Source organism: Prinia subflava, chromosome 1, assembly GCF_021018805.1.
Source record: "Prinia subflava isolate CZ2003 ecotype Zambia chromosome 1, Cam_Psub_1.2, whole genome shotgun sequence".
Taxonomy (NCBI): domain Eukaryota; kingdom Metazoa; phylum Chordata; class Aves; order Passeriformes; family Cisticolidae; genus Prinia; species Prinia subflava.
In genome coordinates, this window is record NC_086247.1 from 137,452,568 (window position 1) to 137,473,807 (window position 21,240).

Sequence of the window (21,240 nt, forward strand, 5' to 3'; positions counted from 1 at the left end):
TCATCTACAGTGCATTTGTGCTGGGGAAAAGCCCACTGAATTTAGTGAAACTGATGAAACTCATGGAAATGCATTTGTTCGAAAATTCAGTTTTGTGAAGTAAAAAACATGCCATGAAAAATGTCAGAGTGATGGCTGAGATGAGCTGATGTTCAGTGTATAAATACCTCCTTGTGGCTCCCAGCTAGAAAAACAACAGAGCAAACTCCATGAACATACCAATGACCAGTGGCTTTAATAGGCTGGGTGATGTCTGGGTGTTAAATACCTGCAGTGTCTGAAGCACTGGTGGCTGCAGATGCTGGATACTTCCCATTCCCACAGCAGATTCACAGTACCTTGTTCAGAGAGAAGAGGTGGGAACTTCTTCACCTGATGTCATTCAGCACCCCCTCCAAAGCAGCCACCCTTGTGCTGAATCTTTGCCTGGAGGTGCCTGTTTCCCACAGAATGCAGAGGAAGCCTACTTGATGATGCCAGCTTGGTTAGACTATCTTCAAGGAACGGAGTTTGGGACAGCAGAACTCTTAAGCACAGGCACAAATGCCCTGTGGCTCATCTAAGTGATGAGTGTTCATTTTGTTTATCAGTTTATGTGAGAGTCAGCCTCAGTGTGCGTATGTTTACATTTCGGAGTGTGCTTAGTTCAGGGACTGGGGTGGTTTGCTGTACTAGGACTTCAAAAACTGATTTTACATCTAGGTAACGTGTTCAGTGGCTGCTCAATACACGTTGTTTGTACACTGCAGCATATTCCATGGGGAAAAGCTGTACCAACCCAGTGCATTTAAGAAATAAGTGCAGTATTAAAAATACTTACCTGAGGAAGCATTTTCAAATTGTCCATATATCATCAATGAAACATGACTTAAGAGCAGTCTGAACTTCTTCAAAATCTCTGGATATTGAAAAAGTCAGCAGGCATCATGAAAACTTTAAGAATTTCAGCCAAAATGGTGAGAATACAGGTGTATTATAAAAGGAATTTGTACTGGAAATTCTTAATCATAGCAGTCAAGACTCAATAAAAACTATTTCCCGGGAAGGTTTTAAAACACAAAGGTTTTTTACTTCTTGCGTTGGATGTACATGTTGCAGTTTTTCTACTCTTCTTCTTCTTTCATTGAGTTGGTTTGGAATTACTGTAATTTTCAAAGTGTTCATTATATATAGAGCCCTTTGGCATTCAGTGAATCTGTGCCCTCGTGGCCTTTAAGTGAAGTCCACACGAGTTGCCATTGTGCCAGTCTCTTTCCCTACAGCTCTCTGCTGCTTGCAAATACTCCCTTGACAAAGCAGTAGTGATTACTTCTTTCTTTTGCGATCTGCAAACTAGGTCTTCCTTTCTCCTTTAACATTTTGGACACTTCGGAAGCCTTGCTAGGTTTTTATCTTCTGGATCTTTTTTATACTGTTATATCCTAAGCTAATGGTACTGTAGTAACTAAAGAATTTCCTGTTTTTTAATGTTTCATAATCTGTAGTTAAAATTACTTTGGACAATATTGTTAAGAACTGGGTTTGAGTTAATACAAAATCAGATTCTTGGGGCTATAATTTGATATAAAACTGTTGCATTATCATAATCACTTGGGTTTAATTTAGAATTATACACCAACACTTACTCAGGAGCTAAGTCCTATGAGTGTGACAAAATTAGGCCAATGTGCACTCCAGTATGTAACCTTCACATTTTATTTTGTACATACAGATTAACTGATAATCTTACTTAATAGCCTATTTTGATTTTAAACTTCAGTAGGTCTGTTTATTAGTAGGAGTTACTACTGGCTTTCCCTGGCATGAGATCACAATTAAGCTTCCTATACTCATTTCTCTCAGTATATTGTTTGGGCAGAAGACACACTGTAGCACGACTCTGGACATCACAAACTAAATGAATGTTCTAGGGAAGACTATTTTGTTTCAGTAAATCAAGCTCATAGCTGAATCTGTACAAGCAATAAAAGCTGAAGGTATGCATTAAGGTCCAGCATCAACCACAATTGTGTATGTAATATTCCAGGAGTAAACCCAGATTAGAGTGATTGCTGTTTGTCCACTTGTGGTAGGGACCTGCTTTGAAGCCTCAAATTACAGTGAGCAGTTTCCAAAAGGGAATGTCATTACTGTCTCATGGGACTTCGTGCTGAAGGGTCTGCAATAGGGTGGTGTTCTGTATTAATTTAGATAATAAATAATAAAACAAAAAAATAATAATAAATGTATTTTTTCAGAGTCACTTTTCTGTGAAGAAAGGAGCTGCGGCCTTGGGTATTGGTACAGATAGTGTGATTTTGATTAGATGTGATGAAAGGTAAGTAAAGATGTCAAACACAGCTTTTTTTGTGGTGTATAACAGAGGATCATCAGGTGCTCATCTCAGAGCGAGTGTGTAGGATGTGGGCAGCAGTTGGTATAATTTGTCATGGCACTGTCATCTTCAGCAGTGTAACACTAATTTATCCCACTTGAGGAACTGGCTCTGTTAGTAGCTTCTTTATGGGTCCATTTTTGTAGTTCATAAAAAATCTTAAAAGTTCCTTTCCTCAGAGGTTTCTGATTTTTTTTTCTTTAATTCTGATGTGAAACAGGATATCAGACTAATATAATTCTTTACATTTTGTGCTAAGAAACCAGGAGGAAGCTTGTTTTGGTCAAATCGGACCTCAGGTTCTGATCCATTGAAAGGAGCTGAAGTGGGCCTTTCATAGGAATAAAATATTTAGGAACATTTGCTAAGAAAATTCTATTACTTCATGCCCCCATCATCTTTCTCAGCTGGATTGCCTTTCTCTCAGTGCTCTTGATAGGGACATGTTTGTGATAGGATGTGAAGAGAAGGATCTTGGCAGTATTGTGGGAAGCACAGGCTGAGGAGGATGATGGTCCTTCGAAACCAACAGCACAGGAGGCAACTAATCTACAGCTCACACAGGCTATGCAAAAGGGTGGTGGATAACTTCTTTCTTAACTCACCCAACTAAAAGGTTTCAATTCTCTGTGAAAACCCCTTTTGAGAAAAGGTATCTTAACAAAATCAACATGTTCTGATAAAAATTTTCTGGTTTCTATAGGACAAAAAATCAATAGAAGAATTCCTATTAGTTCTATTAAGAGTCTTTCCAATAGAAAATGCTATTTGAGTTCCTCATTGTTATAAAGTATTGAATTAATTATGTCTTTAACAGAAATGGAAGGATTGCTGCTATAAAAATACTCTGCTCCCAAATTTAAAACCAAGCATTAAGTGAGCAATTTACAGTGCTAATCACAGTGCCTGCGTATTGACTTATGGTCCTATTATCTCTTTATTAACAAAAGACTGAGCACACCTTGAAGAGGATTTAATGACGTCAGAACAACCAACACTTATCAAAATAAATCCCCAGTTGTTTCTATTCACTGGAGATGGATGTGGATCAGTGGAGCCGTGTCTTCCTTTTGTTCTTGTGCGAATTCAGCGCGGTGGTTTTCTGTGAAGACCACAATGGTTGGCCTGCCCACGCTGCAGTAAACAGCAGGATTGCTGTGTGTCTCTCAGACACCACGGAGACACAGCAGACAGAGCAGGGACACAGCAGATTGTCTGCACAGGATGTGGGCTTGATGTCCTCAGTATGACCAAGCATACCTCCCAGTGGCTCTTCCCCATTCTGACCCACATCTGCCAAGTTTGCCTTGTTTAGCTGGTAAACCTTGACATTGCTTGGGTATTGCACTCTCCTGGCCATGAATTCCTGCCTCTACTTGATGTTACGTGGGGCTGGATAATCACTTGCTTTGGTAAAAAAATTTGGGCAGTGAAAGCATCAGCCCAGTTCTGTCTATGTTACTATGCACAAGCTCACTAAATCAGAAACTATTGAAGATCAACATCTAAAATATATTTTGAGGAGGAACTCATTGCTCTCTTTTGAGATGGTTTTATTTTCTTTATTCCTCTAGTGATTCCAGGAACTTTTTTTGAGGATAAAACTACAACTGTGTTTCTCTGAACATGTACATGTGTCTCATCACTCTTTAGACCTTCCTTGCACTTCCGCAAGAAAAATCAGGGTTAATTTTTTGATTTTTAGAGCTTTTTATTTTTAGTTATTCTTTCAGTATTTTAGTGTTTTGAATATGCTGGAGAGATTTTGCAAAAATCTCAGCAGTACTAACCCATTTCTACTGAAATAAATACCATCTTATTGTAAGCTATATGAGGATGAAAACTTACAGAGCCAATAGCATCTTACTACAATAAATTAATAATTTTTAAAAAAGGACGTGCATCCAAATGTCATGAAAACAGTGCAAGGGGTTTTATGCAAAATGAAACTGAAACTGATGGGTTTATTAGTTTCCATGTAACTTCATTTTGAGTTTTAATTAAGTTTTTTTTTTATAGCAGCAGGAAATGAGGGCCTAGGGAATGAAAAAAATCTGAAAAGATCTTTAAAAACTTGTATCAATCTAAATGTACAACATTCAAAGCCAGGGAAGACTTTATTTCGGTAACATGGGAATCTGTCATGTCATTGCTGGTACTCATACTGCCTCTTCTTTTAGAGGCTTGTTTGTGTCTAAAGCAAAGAAAACCATAGCCTTAATATTCAGTATCAGAACTGTTTTATGTTGCACCTAGTTAATTTACAGGATTTCCTAAATTAGCCTTCAAGCCGTACATGACTGAGTCAGAATCTGAAGTAGCTGGTTCATACTGGAGGTGTTGCAAATAGAGTCAGTGCAAAGAGCCTGACAGGGCATTTAGCAAGTCCAGACTGAGCTTCTCACACCCTGCCTCCAGCAAATGCAAACATGTAATTCACTAAACCGTGGAAAAGTCACCCTGAGGTGAGTTCATCCCTGGACAGGGAACACAGAGACAACGCTGACAGCACAGCTGGGCTGCACTGCACAAGGCCATCCCGCTGGGCTGGCATTTTCTTGGGGATTTGGCACCCAGTGAACTTCTTGGGATGCTGGACTGGGCCTCTCCCGGGGAGACTGAAGTTTATTCCCAGGACTGTAACTTCAGACAGGACCAAGAGGCTCCAAGCAGCAGCATCAGTCTTTAATGGGGTGGCCACAAGATAATTTCTTTGTTACTGTCACCATATTGATGCAAATATACTGGAAAAATAATTAGGGTAAAAACTCAGACTAATGGACAGAGTCTTTCTGTGCTCTTCAATGCAGCACAACTCTTGGGCAAAAAAGTCACTTTGCTCCTTCTTTGGGTTTCCTGTTAAGTGAAGAAGTAACAGGAAAAGTTGATTTCAAGATCAAGTTACTGATACAACTGTCTCTTGCTCCAGAGGGAAAATGATCCCATCAGACCTTGAAAGAAGAATTGTTGAAGCCAAACAAAAAGTAAGTTTACCAGCTTTTCTGCTTCCAAAGAGGAAAAAAACCCAAAGAATGGTAAAGCCAGCTGTTTGCTTTCCTTGGTAAAGCAACACAGGCTTGCCCATTAAGTTTTGATTTATTTCTTAGAAATGTAGCCTACCAATTAATGAGGCAAGAGTTGTTGAGAAAATAGGTTTAGAGTTACTTTATGATATCCATGAGCTATTTGGCATTCTTTTTATATGATGTTTTGCATAATATACTCCTCTTTTATATTATCAGCCTATGATGCAGCTTCTCAGCTGAATATTGTCAAAACCACAGTAATCATTCTGGGGAATTGGTTTTATTCCAATGCATTGAAAATACTTTTCATAGACTCACTGAATCAATAGAAGGTTAACTAAAATCCACATATCTCTAGCAATGCTCACACTTTGGTATTTGTTCAGTAAGAGAAAGTAGAATTAAAACAGATTAAAGTATGCAATGAACTGAACCCTGTGTTTTCAGCATGTATATTCACTGGACACACAGCAGCCAAAGCTTATTAATTACACAAGTCTTCATTAAAAGCACATTTTTTCCAAGAAAAGCAACACAGTAGACAAAAAAAATAAGGCAAAATTACAATAGAATGCCACTCAAACCTACGACTTTTGCAGAAGGAAGTTTGGACTTTTTTGATGGTTTGAACCCCAGTTGTGCAAAAAAAAAAAGTATCCACTCAACCTCTAGGTACTCCTTATGAAATCAGTGTAACTAAAAATGAAATTAAAGTGAAACACTGGTATAAATTCTAGCAGACCCCCGATCTCACGGTGCAGAAGTGATGTCTGGTGAGTGCTCTGCTCTCAGGCACGGATTTAACAGAGGGAATCCAAGGGACGGTCCCTGGCCTCTGTGGGGGCTGCTGCTTTTCCCTTTGAGGAGCTGAGTCCCGGCTCTGCACGAGGGCTGGGCTGGTGGAGCCCACACCTGCCCACTGCCCCTGGGGACCCCTCAGACACGACATTCCCCCTGACAAAACCGGGCACCACACGGCCAGACACTCAGGGGACAATGGCAGTGCAGCCCAGGGCACAGTCCGCCAGAAATGCTTCTCTCACCGCCGTGCCTGCTTGAGGTGTGTTTATGTGACACCCTGCAGTGCAGACTTTTTTGTCTCGGGCAAGTGGTGTGAAGCAGAATTGTTCTGTTGAGCCCTTACCTGTCTCATGCAGCCTAATAAATGGAGGAGACTGGTTTGGAAGTTTGCTGCCACCTTAAGGTAGAAACTAATATCGAAACGTGGAGAAAACCAGTGTAACACAGCAGGGATGTCCTGTGGGAGACACCTGTGGGGTCACTGTGGGGCAGCACCGGGGGAGCGGGATGGGGGCTGCAGCACTCTGACCATGCATGAGGTTTCTCTGCTTCCTTGCAGGGATTTGTTCCTTTTCTGGTGAGTGCCACGGCTGGGACAACAGTGTATGGGGCATTCGATCCTCTGATAGCTATTGCAGACATCTGCAAGAAATACAAAGTCTGGATGCACGTGGATGTAAGTACCATCATACTTGGAGGGCTGGGTTACAAGGTGTATTAACATTCATTTATTCATTTTGGAGAGTGTCATCTTGTACAAAACCCACTGTATTTCGTTCCTGTAATTAAGTCTAACACCCAAGCACTGACTTGCCACTCCTCTGAAAGGCTCAGGTCAGGGGGATATTTCAGGAGCCGTGACTGTAGTTGTACTTGTAGCAACTGGGACACTTAAGATGACCTAGTTGGAGTGCTTCTGGCTTTCAGCTTTATCTCTAAATGCCATTAGTAAAGAAATACTTAAGAAGCATACTGAGCACTGGCTCAGCTTCTGTAGCAGCTGCACAATAAATACATAAGGGAAGGGATACATTTGTCTAGAATAAAGTACTGCAAATTGCTGATGAGGTTAATGCAAGTGCTAGGGAAATTTATCAGATTGGCTACTTAGCTTTATCCAGGCTCTTGCCAAGAAATCTTTCTGAAGGATCATCTTTCAGCCCTAGAATATCTTCTATGTCATTTTTGCAAAACCTTTTTCCAAAAAGGTTTGGTAATTGACTTCTGATAGGTTTGGAAGTCTTGATTTTGTATTACTGTGTCATCTAAAATCAGTCCATCCAAAGGAAGAATTTGTATTTACTTTAAATACTTCTCAATTGCATGAAATGCCTGCTTCTCCCAGATCTCTGTGAGAAAGGCAAATGAGAAGAGGGCAAGGAGTAGTGGGTCCAAAATATGATGGAAATTCCCCAGAGCAGCTGAGATCCCAGCCTGGTTTGTTATTATAACTTAGTGACTACAAGAGAAAAGGCAGCTGACCCCGGAGCAGATCTGCAAGTCATTAATTACAGCACGGGGCAGCCCGACGTGCCGTGTCAGAGCGGCGAGGGGGTTTGCAGATGATAAGGGTGAGTGCCCAGATTAGGGGCTACTAACTGCTGCTTCCAAGCTACTGGAAGAAAACTGTCAGCACAGCTCATGCCCCAGGCCCCATCTGCCTGGTCATTTTGGAATGTGCCACATCAGCGAGATAAAAAGGGTCCCAAAGTGATGGGGACACACAGCTGCCACCACGGAGGGAAGCAGAGCTCTCATTAAGATGATGTGTCTTGTCTTCCAGGGAGCATGGGGTGGTGGGCTCCTGATGTCCAGGAAACACAAATGGAAGTTAAATGGCATCGAAAGGTATGATTTATTAGTATCAATAAAAGACTTTTATTAAATGCATTTTAACATACTTGTGATTACCATAGCAATGTCTGTAAAAATTAAGGATCAATGTTATCTCTGAGATACAGTTGGGAGACATCATATAAACGTTCCTTCCAGTTGAAGCAGCATTGTGGAGTGCCCTTGTGCTACAGTAGTGTGGCAATTTGCTTTGAAGTACAAACAGCAGACATGCCATGCTTGTTTCTCTGTTCTCCCACCATACATCCACAGATCCAGAGTAATTTCTGCAGCATTCTCTGATTCAGCATCCAAAATGAATTAACAATTTCATTTCTCTAAGAAATGAATCTTGTAGGTCTTGTACACTGACGTAGAAAACTTTAAGTATAAAATGTGGATGCACCTGCAGTGAGGACAGATGTCCTGCTCTGTCACTTCTGGAGAGAATAGCCCTTTCTGGTCTGTGTTATTGATGTCTTCAGTAATTCTGTGCCTGGATATATACACAATTGTAGTCATGAGCTCATAAACATTGTAGATAATGCAAATGAACAAAAGTGATGCTAGTCCAGGCTGGAAGGACTGAGCTTAAACTCAAAAACAGCTGCTTACTCAGAAACACTTAGTTAAGCCATGGAAATCCTTTCTATAGGATCTTGTGATTTATCTACATTCAAGGAAGGACAAAAGCCATTTAGGATTCCTGTGAGCCACAAATGAATGGAAGCTCAGAGAGTATTTAGAGGAAGTTCATAGGTGCTTGCTCTGTTTTGTATTCTTCCCAGTCACCTATTTAGTCCACTCTCTAGAGGCAGTATACTGGGCTAGATGGAGTCACTTGCATTTCTGTACTTAGTGAAGTTCATAATATTTGAGAGTAAATCATTACACCCTTCCTCTTTCTTTATCACTAAATCAAATTGCTGTTCCTTGCCAATTAAAATTACAAACAACTTCCTCATCCTGATCCTGGAGATTAGGAGAATACCTTGATGATTCAGTTCTTTTCTCATACATCTCTCATGCAAAATTTGGAAAGCAGCCAGTGATTCTATGAATTTCATTTAGTTAAGACTGCCTAAAGCACTCCAGACTTACATATCATGCATTAAAAGGACATACATCCAAATATCCAGCAAGCAAAAATCTACCTTGTTGCCTGTGAGGGCAGAGTATGAAACAAAGGGTTTGCCTCCCAAATTGCTGTCCAACTTTTGCAGTGAGAAGCTCAGGTTAAATCTGCTTTGGAGTATTTTCCACATAACATGCTTTAGATCCAGAACTCCACTGGATTTTATTAAGTGCTTTGATAAGCATCATCTCAGTATGTTTGGCAATGAATTAAGGAAATGTGTTATTTTGAATGCTGTTCCTCTGCTTGCTGCACACAGCCGCTCGTTTCAGTTTGTCCAGATCTCAAGTGTGGGAACCTTTAGAGCAGAACTTTTATGGATCTTTCTGTTTCATGGTAGATAATGGAGTCATCACAAGCCTAAGTAGAAGAGAACTGAAGGTGTTACTCATGTTTGATAGGAGAGGGAACATTTACTGCAGCACACTGTGCTCGGAGTACTCACATCCTTCCGATAAGTCAGTCCAGCAGGAATACTCTGTCACAGGAGGATGAGTTTCAGGACTGCCCTTACCATGCCCCCCAGTCTCCCCAGGGCAGATTTCAAGGTGCTGGAAGGTGCCCTGAAGGAAGCACGAGCCTCAGTGTGTGGGGATAGGTCTGGCCAAAATCAGGAGTTCCAGCCTGGTGTCCCCTGTCCAGGGGCTCAGGCAGGGAGTGACAGCTATGTGAGAAAAGCATGTGTGCAGCACAGAGCATGTGAGTGCTTCCACAGAGGGTCTGGGCATCCTTCCCAGGCTGTGGCTGGTCAGTGATTGCATCAGTCTGTATTTAATGATAGCTCAGGACCAAATTCTGCCAGTCATGAATCTCTCCTGTCATACATTTGAAATCTGTGAAGGAAAAACATTTCTTTTTTTTCTATCTTTGACCAACAGCCAAAAAATCACATAGGTTCTTGGTGCTCAGTTATTTGGGCAAACATGTGATGCTTTTGGAAAACATCTGTGGATTCCTGTAGATTTTTTTACTTCTCTGTTTGTCTTGGTCAGCAATTTCTTCAAACACATCCTGATGAGAGAAGCCCAAAATAACTGATAACAAATGAAAAATGGTAGATTTTTTTTTTATATATAATTAATTATTTTTCTGTGTGCTGTTGGTATCTAATTAGGTAAATAATCGACCATAAGGTAGATTAAATGTTTTAGACAGATAATTCACATCTGGCTGTTGTCAGTAAGTAACCCTTTTGCTTGAGAAAATGCCTATCTCTATTATTATTTAGAGGTCTCTTAAAGAATTTCTGTCTGATTTTGCACAGGCACAAATAAAATTTAAAAATATCATATCAAGGGAAATTCACAGACCTGAGTGGATGTTCAGAGCCATTAGCTTTGGTGTTGTAATCAGATGACTGACTGAGCTGATTAAAAGCTGCCAAATACTCAAAAAGCCAAGCCAAGTGGCCAGATGTTGCCTGTGGAAGACTGTTCTCTCCAGATTTTGCATCAGGCACTTGCACAGTCCCGTTTAAATAGAAGCAAAGAGGAAAGCACAGAGGTACTGCCTGATGTCCATGTGAATTTTGAAGTTGCTTGCTTTGAAGGAGTGGAAGCAATTTGGCAGGAGGTGCATAAACCTGTAGCACTGTCTCCAAGCTCTACAAAGAAAAATACTGCTAGATTCTAACATGTTCACTTCTGTTCACATCAGTGTTATTTGTGTGTCCTGCATCCTTTAAGTTTTCACATGCCTCACCTGACTGATTTATCCATCAAAATGCACTAGATGAAATCGCTTGCACTATGTGTCCTTGACAGCTTGCCAGATAGGATGCAAATATATACATTTATCAGCTAATTCATCATATGTAATAATTCATCATATGTATAATAGTAATTATAAAATAGCCAGATAAGCATAACACAAAATTAACATAATAAACAAGTGGACAATCTTCCATTCAGCCCTTACCACAGTCCCAAACGCCTCTTCTCTAGTCTCTATGGTGTCAGGTCTCTGTTTGTTCCCAAAACCTAGGCTGACAGCAGTTTTTCCAACACGTGTCCTAAAGGGAGGCAGGATCAGACTCTTCTGGCAAGATGGGTCGGTTCCATGCTTATCACTGTAGTCGTGTGAATTGCTGTAGCCAAGCAAAACTTAAGGAGCTATGAAAATTTGCCATCATCAGAACAACAAAAAAAATTACTTTGGGCCAGGTTTTCCAAGTTACTCAGAGACTTAGTGATATCCAGAAGAATTTCAAGGAATTTTTTTAAATGCCTGTGTGAGCTAATTACTAAAATCTTGCTGAAACTGGAATTAGAGGGAGGGAGATCTGCTAGGTTGCCAGCTTCCTATCTGCATCTTTAATTGACTGTGCAATTTTAGAAAGTTCATCAGTCAAATGTGTGTTTTTAGGAAGTTTGCCCTATGTTTGTAAAGTATAGATGACTCCCCAGAAAGTTTAATACTGATTAAATTTAGTGGATAGAGCAATTATCCTGTGGTAAATTGCCAGGATTGTCATCCAAAAGCCAGCTGGAGTGGATTAGGTCCCCTGTGAAGGCATTGCTTTCCTAATATCAGCCATGATTATTTTCAGCTTTGCTTGCTCAGAAAGAGAAAAAAGTGAGTATTTCTAAATGTTCGGTACTATTCTAATTACTTCTAAATGCCTTTGGGGTTTCATCACATAGTCCAATGTCTGAGTTTCATGTGGTTTTCTGTCCTAGGGCTAACTCAGTAACCTGGAACCCTCACAAGATGATGGGCGTCCCACTGCAGTGTTCAGCCCTGCTAGTAAGGGAAGAGGTATGTCACAATATACGTGCTTCTCTGCTTCTTTCTGGCATTTTGCTTCTGAAAATCCTCTGTGTTTTCTCCATAACTGTGCCATAGCTAATACTTGCTAATGTGATGAGGATTATAATGGGAGCTGAGAAGAGACCTCTATGTACATGCTTCAGCCATGACTGAAAAAGGAATTAAAGCAAATATCTAGCAAAAATGAGGCAATCAATGGCAATGTCTGTACAGAGTTTAGAGACTGTCCATTCTAGATGTCCATGGTTAAGTTGTGGCTGCATAACTGTGTAACCCCACTAGTTGCTGTGTAACATAAGACATAACTGCAGGCAGACTCTGGTCCTCTTGTGGTGAAAGTCATGGTTTACATGCAGCACAGCATTTGGTCCAGAATCAAGGCATCATTACACTTTCTAGACTTTTTATGATATTCCTACCCAGCTTTGATCTATATATCCACTTGGGGGCACATGGAAGTAAAAATGGATCAGTAAGTGCGCTTGGAATTAAAAGTAGACATTTCATTTAGTACTAGAATTTGAATTACCCTTCAAGCCTGTAATTGTCATATAACCGTCACTTACTGGGACAGCTGCCGTACAGCCAACACTTAATAGACCAGCCATCAAAAAGCTGGTTGCTGTTTTGCTAACAGCTGTACAACAGATTGTATACAAAGTGATTGCACTTAGGAAGAGAGAAACTGGCTTTTATTTGCCCTCTGGGTCAGTTCCCCAAGACAAAGCTGCCCAGCTGAAGTCAGTACCATCCTTGACTTCTAGTGAGAACAGATGGTTCAGATTAGAAGAAAGTCAATTCTTTCCCCTCTCCTCTCATTTTGCTGTCTCAGTTTTGAGTTACACATAAAGATTAGACTTGATGATAAACAGCCATGTTATGATTCTTCTTGGACTGGAAATTGCCATTTTAGGCAACAGCCCCAAGGTATACCATAAACTTGGTTGAGATCTTAACTAGAGCCAGAACGTGGCTCTCTGCATTTTACTTAAAAAGCTAAAAAAGAGACCTCATGCTTTCATGAGCCAAGTTTCCTCACCTTGTTGACTTCTGTCCCTCCCACCAAGTTACCTGTTAGAATGGTATGTTGCTGCCCAGAAATAGCTCTAGCTGGGTTTTTAAAGGCCGTATGCTCCTCTGTCTGTTCAAAACTTTCTATACCACTTAAGCATCCGATCTACAGCTGAAGGCTTTGCAGAAGAGAACTCTTCCTACAAAGAAAGAAAACAATAAAAATCAGAATTTTAGAGACCAAACCAATTGAAAAGTACTGTGATATTCTTTAGATTAGTCGCCAATTGTCTTGGTCTGACTCAGAAAAGAAGCCTTCAAAGGAAAGAATGAAAAGGGACCAGAACAAAGAAGAAAAGGCAAGATCCAAAAATGAAGTTAAGCACAAAAATTCTAGGAAGCACAATGTCCAGCTTTTTTAAAAAATTATTTGAATCTGGGAGTGGATTACGTATTGCTGGATCAGGTACCAAGGTGTCTTGGGCACTAATAGGGATTAGTCCATTGAGCAACTAAGTCTAGTTTTGTGCTTTTTTATTGATCTTCCTTTTGCACTTGGACATACATTTGACTGAATTTGGGTGTTTGTAATTTTTCACCCAAAGCAACCCTCAAAGCAGTAGTGGAATCTGTGCTGACATCCCTGTGCTTGTGCCTTTGTGTCCATAAGGGATTGATGCAGAGTTGCAATCAAATGCATGCTTCCTACCTCTTTCAACAAGACAAGCACTACGACCTCTCTTACGACACGGGAGACAAGGCTTTGCAGTGTGGGCGGCACGTTGATGTCTTCAAGCTATGGCTGATGTGGAGGGCGAAGGTAGGACTGCCTGCTACACACTTGTTTGTATTAAAATAATGCACACCAGACACACTTGAGGTTTTTTGGTTTGTTTCTTTTTTTCCTGTAATCATAATTTTAGAAAATACCTGACCTGAATTTCACATATATAACATGAAAGAAAACATTACTATTTTCTGGGGGTTTTATACTTTTAACGACGGAGCTTCAAAGCAGCACACATGATTTTGAAACTTGAACTGTATGGCTTTGCATAGTATTTGCCTTGTGTAACTGTAGGAATCTAACAGCATAAATCATATACTTAGGAATGTTGTTACAAAGATTTCTGGAAATAAAAAGGTATTTTAATTACATTCAGAAATTAAACATGGCAAATCAAGACTGGAATACCTAGTTTCATTGCATGCAGTAGATATGAAGTAATCTTCTGAAGGAGTAGAAGGAAACTCATCAAAAACTCTTCACTGGGAAATCTGTAAACACCAGCTCTAATGATTATCTATGTCTATCTATTATCTATGTTGCTAAATAAGTTCCTGCATGTATTTATTTAATCTATTATGTCAGGTTGCCTAAGGTTGGTTCAAAGGAGATGACATCACTGCTTTCATTCCCAGAAAGCCTTAAAGATTCTCATGTGCTTCATCAAACCTCTGGGGAGGTGTGGGAGTCTGTGAAGGAGGATGCAATAGCTGTTGTATTAACTGGGGTCTGCAGAGTGGCAGGTGATTTTAGCCACATGTCTCTTTTACTCCAAGCCTTTCTCCAGGGCTACCTCTCCTGCATTTTGAAATCTCTACACGCAGAGGGATAATGACATGGGCTTTTCAGTCGGTTCTGCACTGCCAGAACAGATTTAGCAGGGACATGCATCTGTTACTCAGAGACATTTATCCTAAAGCCCATTTTTTCAATATGCCTTGTACTGCTTTTTCTCTTCTCACACTCTGCTTGTAATATTAACATTACAAAATAAGATGTGTGTTTCTTAAAGAGTTTATCTATTCCAGCTGTTTATTCCCCCTCCTCCCTCCTGAAGCTGCAATCCTTTGTTTGAGGCATCACAGTTGGTGATTGCAGGACCAATTATGATGTCACAGAGAGGATTATGACTTCTGCCAGAGAACAAAAAGCAGGCTTTTCTGCAGCTCTTAAACACACAGCTTCTGAGTTTGTATGGTATCTATTAGAAGAGAAGAGAGAAGAACACTACAGAGGCAGGGTAGTATCTAAACAAAGTGTGCATTTTCACAGGCATCAGACTGGGCTCTAAAAGTGTATCTACCCATTCTGTGCTTGACTAAAAAAGAAAAAACTGTTCTTGGAAAGTCCCCAGCATATCATTCCTGGAAGATTAAAATCCCCTATCCTGAAAATAGCAAGAGACTTTCCATGTCTGGAACTCAACACCTCTTGAAGACCCCTCTCTGTGCCAGTCTAAGCTATCCAAAACCATCCTCAGCCTCTCTGCAAAATCTACCAAAGGCACCCGTTGAGGTGCTATTCAGGTTCTCAGCAAAATATTCCTGAGAACAAGCATATTCCTGAGAATAAGCAAGTACCTGATGCTTATTTTTCAGAGTTGGCTATAGGAGTGTCAGTGGCAAGAGCTATTGACAAATGAGCTCTGCTTATCAAAGTCCCCTTCATCACATACAATCAGACCTTCAACTGATCTCACAGAGACTTCGGAGAGGTGACTTGTGCTGATGTGTTGGCAAGTATTGCATGATCCTTTTGCCCTTTTAATTCATGGAACAGATATTTATGTAACTTCTCTTCTTCATCTCTCTATAAAGGGAACCACAGGATTTGAAGCACAAATTGATAAGTGCTTGGAACTTGCTGAATACCTATACAATAAAATAAAGAACAGAGAAGGGTATGAAATGGTGTTTGATGGAAAGGTATGTAGTGCAACTTCTTTTTCTCAGCTGGTCAACAGTGTCTGCTTCATGACCTGTTAGGATGCTACCAACAGGTCAAATCAAACAGCATGAGACAGCAAGCAGGGACCCTTGTAACAAAGCCTCTTGTGGTAGTTCCTCTCTTCCTCATGAAAGGCAGGGACAAGGGAGATGAGGCAGCTGTGTGTGAGTGCTCAGTTTTTTCCATTTAACCCTGCTGAAACAAAACACCAGTGTCTCAGCCTGACATAACTCACAGAGGCACAATGAGAACCAGCTCTTGGGTTGCAAAAACAAGTTGCAGTTTCCTAACAGCAGGGTCTGTTAGGAGTGGAGGTGCAGTACCCCACACAGCTCTGAAAGGACAGTTGTGCAGAGCAGTTTTATCACCATTCTTAGGTGGCAGTCCCAGGGGAGCTGGGTGACCTGGAGGGACCATCTGCACCGAGGTCCCTGCTGTGATGGGGTGTGGTCAGCAGGGCAGGGCTGGTGTTCCTTGGGAGCCCAGCTGGCACCCCGAGGTAGCACCTCTGCCTGCAGACATCGCCAGGCGTGCTGTGTGGAGAGACTCCAGCTGGGATGGGAGCCCTGGACACCAGGAGCTTGGCTCGAGCACAGTGCCCAGGGCAAGGCAGTGCAGCCTGGGAGGGGTGGCTGTACCTCTGCTGTACTCGGCCATCGCCGTGTGAGCAGCCCCTCCAGCTGTGGGGGCTGGGGATGGGTCTGGTAGAAACCTCTGTTACAGAGTTAGCTGGTGTTCTGTCTGTAAAAGAGAACAAGGATGAACATCACTATGTTTCTTCAGAGATTACAGGCTCATATCCACGTACCACTATGGAGTTTATTTCCCCCAGCTCCCATGTCATCACTGAATTTGGTCCACTGGATGTGAGGATGAGTAAGGGGACCAGCAGCAGGAGGAGTTGCTATAACACACATTTAGCATTCAGCAAAGAGGAACATAGCAAGGCAGGCAACTGTTGGGAGATTGGAAAACTGCACAAAATGTCAGCTAGTTCTTACTTTATGTCTTTCTGCTTAATGGTCCCATAGATGTTAAATGAGCTAAGATGCTATGGTGCATGCATATTAATACAGTAGCTAGCTGACTCAAATTCAGAATAAATTTCATTAAATGTAAGAAAATCTTAGGCCGTCTTATGCACCACCTGTGGCTCCTGTTTACAGAATCAGATTCTATATTATTCTGTCATATAATAAAAGTAAATGACATGGTCCTCACCTCTAAATTATCTGTAATAGACTCTTGCCTTAGCCACATGATCCCTTCAGCCCCTGGAGGGAACAGGAGCTGCAAAATCCAGATGCCTTTCAGAAAGACGTAAATATATTTGCCCAGCTGGATGATGTGTTTCTGCATCTGACACCCTGGAAATAAATTGTTTAAAATTATCTTTTGTGCATTAATAATGATGATGACTCTCAGTGGACCACAATAATGAAAACCATTGACTGCTGTCACAAGATGATGTATGAGAGGGAGGAAAGGCATGAACTTAATTGCAATTGAGATATTATGAGCATTTCTTACAATGTAAACTATTGTTATTCTGTGCTTAGCCTCAGCACACAAATGTCTGCTTCTGGTACATACCCCCCAGCCTGCGTGGGATGGAGGACAGCGAAGAGAGAACGAGCCGCCTGATGAAGGTGAGCACTGAAGCCCTTGCAGACAGGCAATCCAGAATGATCTCCCAGGGCACAGGACAGGCTGAGGTTCTGGCAAATGACACCTCCATGGTCGTTTTGCTGCAGGTCAGCCTGGCAGCACCTTGCTCTGGTCCCCAGGTGTGGTATTCCCAAGCTTTGCCTGATCTCCAGAGCATGGATCTGCTCCATGTTTATGTACTGATGCTACTGTGAACTGCAGTCACTAAACCAGCAAGGGCAGCAAAAGCTCAACAATACTACAGCGCCCCAGCATATGAAAACAATTTTAGCCATGTTATGAACAGTGCAAAAAACAGCTACTGTGTCCCTGTCAGCAATATTGAGGAGGTAGCAGAGGGAAATTTCCCCAGTCATTTAAAGAGCAGGACAAAGAAACAGATAAACTGAATGCCTTTTCAGTTTGACATTTATTCCTTACTGGGGGTTAATGCTTTTATTAATATTGGATGTCATTTCATTTCAGCTGCTCATAGCTCTCCGTCCTCAATAAAAAAAGGAAGTATATTCTGTTTTAACAATAATGAGGGTGATGATAATAATGAAAATGATGGTAATAATGACAATAATAATAGTCATCATCATCATCCCCTGCTTTTTGTTGCTCTGCAGGTGGCACCAGTGATAAAAGCCAGGATGATGGAGTATGGCACAACCATGGTGAGCTATCAGCCCCTGGGGGACAAAGTGAACTTCTTCCGGATGGTGATCTCCAACCCCGCGGCCACTCACCAAGACATTGATTTCCTGATTGATGAAATAGAGCGCCTGGGACAAGATTTATAATAACTGGGTGTGAAAGTCTGTTCCTGGACCTCTAAGTAGACAATTAAGTTGTCACAAACTGTGCGAATGTATTTGTAGTTTGTTCCAAAGTAAATCTATTTCTATATCGTGGCGTTGGAGTAGAGTACAGTTTAAAATCAAGAAACATGACTCCTTTAAAGTCCTTTCCTGAGTTTTAGAATGCCTCCTTAATAATTAGCTGCACAAAAAAGCTTCATTGAAACAAATAAGAAAGACCAGAAGATACTCAAAATTTTAGCCCAAATTTTAACACAGTAATTATTTTAAATTAGCAGCAATCAGACTGAATGATACCAAAGCTGCCCAAAATTACAACAAAATCAGATTGGGGGAAGTGGGAGGGGGTGGTGAGATGCAGAATATACTTGTTGTATGTTTAAAAGTGAAAGGATTTTGCCTTTTTCGTAGTATTAGAACGAATTTCTAATTTACCTATAGCAACATTTCAAATGTATTTAAATAAGTATAGTTTTACAAAAGGAAATATATATATATATATTAAAAATCCTATTTTGTAAACTATATATTTTTATTTTATATGGGTTATAAAACTGCAAGGACAGAAGCTGAAAATTACCTGGGATTCTTTTTCTTTTGATGGAGGTGCCTCAGATATTTATTACTGCTTATTTTAAAAGACAAGCCCACGTAATACATTCTTTCTCCATGTCATATGGATTGTAGATCTCCAGGGTTGGTTACTGAAAAACCTCAAGAGGACTGCAGCTCTTACAACCACTTAATAAGATCAATTACAGTATAACAACAGGATGCTATTATTCCTAATTATGTTTCCCACGTGGCCTAAGCAGACGCACAATCAATATAAAGTGCTAACCAAGACTGAAATAAGGTTGTATTTGGATTGTTTCTGTGTTCTGTCTTTAAAAAGCCTATTAAAAAAAAAAAAGTCATATCTGAGTAAATTCTTATCTCAAAACTATTTCTGCTGTGAGCAGTCCCAAACTACATTGAAAACCTCACAGCTATATTAAGAAGGTGAAGACATCTTACAGATTTACAGACAAGGCCTAAATTAAATGTGACTGTAACCTGAGTGACAGGGATGGAGTCTAAGTACAAACTGTTATGTCAGAGGATTTTCACAGTGCTGGATTCCATCCTTGTCTATAATGAAGTCAAGATATGGCTACATCTGCCAAAGTACAACCCCTACAGAGCCTCACAACCTTTTTAGAAACCATGGGCACATCTCTCACAGAAATTATTTGCTGCATCGTTCCTTAGCTTTATAGGAGTCTCTGGCATGGAAACTTAAAATTATCCTTTGTCCCCCCAGCATCTGGAAGTGTTGGTAAGAGTTCTGCAGCTTAGACCTGTCTACTTAGAACCCTACTAAAGTTTTGGTTTTAACTTTGCCTAAATGGCCAACTTGTGTTTGTAAAGCAATATGGTTTTGCTGTCTCTAAAATACTTGAAGACAAAATAAGAAGTGCAATGTGGGTTTAATTTCATCTAAAATAGATAAATGGAGTATTGATTCAATGTAATACGAGGACATGAAGTAAGAAGAAATAAATAGTGTCTGTAATTGTGTTGCCTTTATTATATTGATAGTACTGTTTTGTCACCTCAGATTGAGGCTGTGCACTTTAGATTTAAACTGTACAATGTTGCAAATCAACATGTGTTGCTGTATAAGCTTGTACAATATATTATTGATATGTCATTATTTGTGTGGTAGTAGTACTGACTCTTGATATTGTAAGACCTGCATTCACGCCTGTCCCTCTCCTGTACCTTTGCTTGGTGTTGACCTCTCCTCCTCAGCTTCTGGGCATGGCCCTGACCTCACTTCAGTGGACTTCCATTGCTACCTGCATAGTGTTTCAAGCCAAGCTGTAGAGGAGATGCCCATTCTGTCAGGAGGGCCTCAATGTGACCTCTGCTAAACGTGTCCAAATCAGCAGATTAATCACTGAAATACTGAGTAGAGCAGCAAATTCTATTCCTTTTTCTTGCTGGGAAAATGGCGAGCAGCAAACTTGTAAAGTAAAAATAGGACAGGGACAATGATGAAGGTGATCAGTAGCCTGGTTACATCTTGCATGTGCAATTAAGTTTTAAAGTGCTACGTGCAAACAGCGTATTTATTAGATGTATGTGCCAATCCAAGATTTACATCTGATGTTCCAGGAGAACCAGCAGATTTTTTTTTACACATTACTGTACTTATTGCAGCCAGGAAGGAGCGGCATAGCAATCTGTTCTTGTGTTTGACCAAAGTATCTTATCTGTGGTGTTGATCTAAATCCAAATAAAGGTGTAACATGTGACTCTGGGTCTTTCGTTAGCAGCACTGATGAGCACTCTAAGCGTTTATCACTTGTGCCATTTCGGAGCAAGGCCCCAATAAAGAGAATGTTTAATTGGAACTTTTTACGTCTCCTGCTGGATTTTTTCATTACAAGATGCATTCTGTTCACTACTGTAAGATAAAAATACCTACTCCACCACCAGACCTTTTATGAGTCAGTACTCCAGACCTTTTTTGGAGGCAATACTCACCAGCATACAAAAGGGTACATCTACTGTCTGGTATTTCTGCACCTTACCTTTACTAGATGGATTTAGTTGCTTTTTTTGCCTCAGACAGCCTCAATTTTTCTAGGCTCTGTTTTGTCTTTTTATTTCACAAGTACTTATCCCCAAATTAACCATAGACTCATATCAGCCTTCAGGACAGCAGTGAAAGCAGTCAGGGCACTTGCCAGGACAGCACAGACTATACAATGGCAACAATTTAAAACAGCTATGAAGTAAAAAAGACAAAACAACCAATACAAAAATTTATGATTTTAATCTTTATGTCTCTCCTGGCCCAAGGCTACCTCCCTTCAAAGTCTCCCACCAATCTGCTCTATTTCTCTTCCACCCTCTGCAGTGCTATCCAGTGCAATACCAGCAGCAGAGAAATAAAACTATGCTGTTAAAGCCACAGCAGTCTGAAAGCTCGTGTCTGAAATGGGGTTTTTTTTTCTATCATTTCCTTAAGTCACTAGCAGAATTTAAGGTTAACACTTATGCCGAATACCTGCACAGAGCCCAGCTAGGAGATCTGT

At 40.7% G+C, this 21,240-nt stretch overlaps 1 protein-coding gene across 1 annotated transcript in view; it reads left to right on the top strand.

Annotated features, from left to right (window-relative positions):
• The window catches only part of GAD2 (glutamate decarboxylase 2), a 40,839-nt gene extending 20,308 nt beyond the window's left edge, over positions 1–20,531 (top strand). The window contains exons 8-16 of the mRNA XM_063414048.1: positions 2,238–2,317; positions 5,304–5,358; positions 6,761–6,877; positions 7,985–8,049; positions 11,848–11,926; positions 13,620–13,769; positions 15,554–15,661; positions 17,243–17,332; positions 17,963–20,531. Coding sequence (XP_063270118.1) covers positions 2,238–2,317; positions 5,304–5,358; positions 6,761–6,877; positions 7,985–8,049; positions 11,848–11,926; positions 13,620–13,769; positions 15,554–15,661; positions 17,243–17,332; positions 17,963–18,136 — 918 coding nt within the window. The 3' untranslated portion in view covers positions 18,137–20,531. The remainder of the gene's footprint in view (positions 1–2,237; positions 2,318–5,303; positions 5,359–6,760; positions 6,878–7,984; positions 8,050–11,847; positions 11,927–13,619; positions 13,770–15,553; positions 15,662–17,242; positions 17,333–17,962) is intronic.
• The last annotated feature ends 709 nt before the right edge of the window (positions 20,532–21,240 follow it).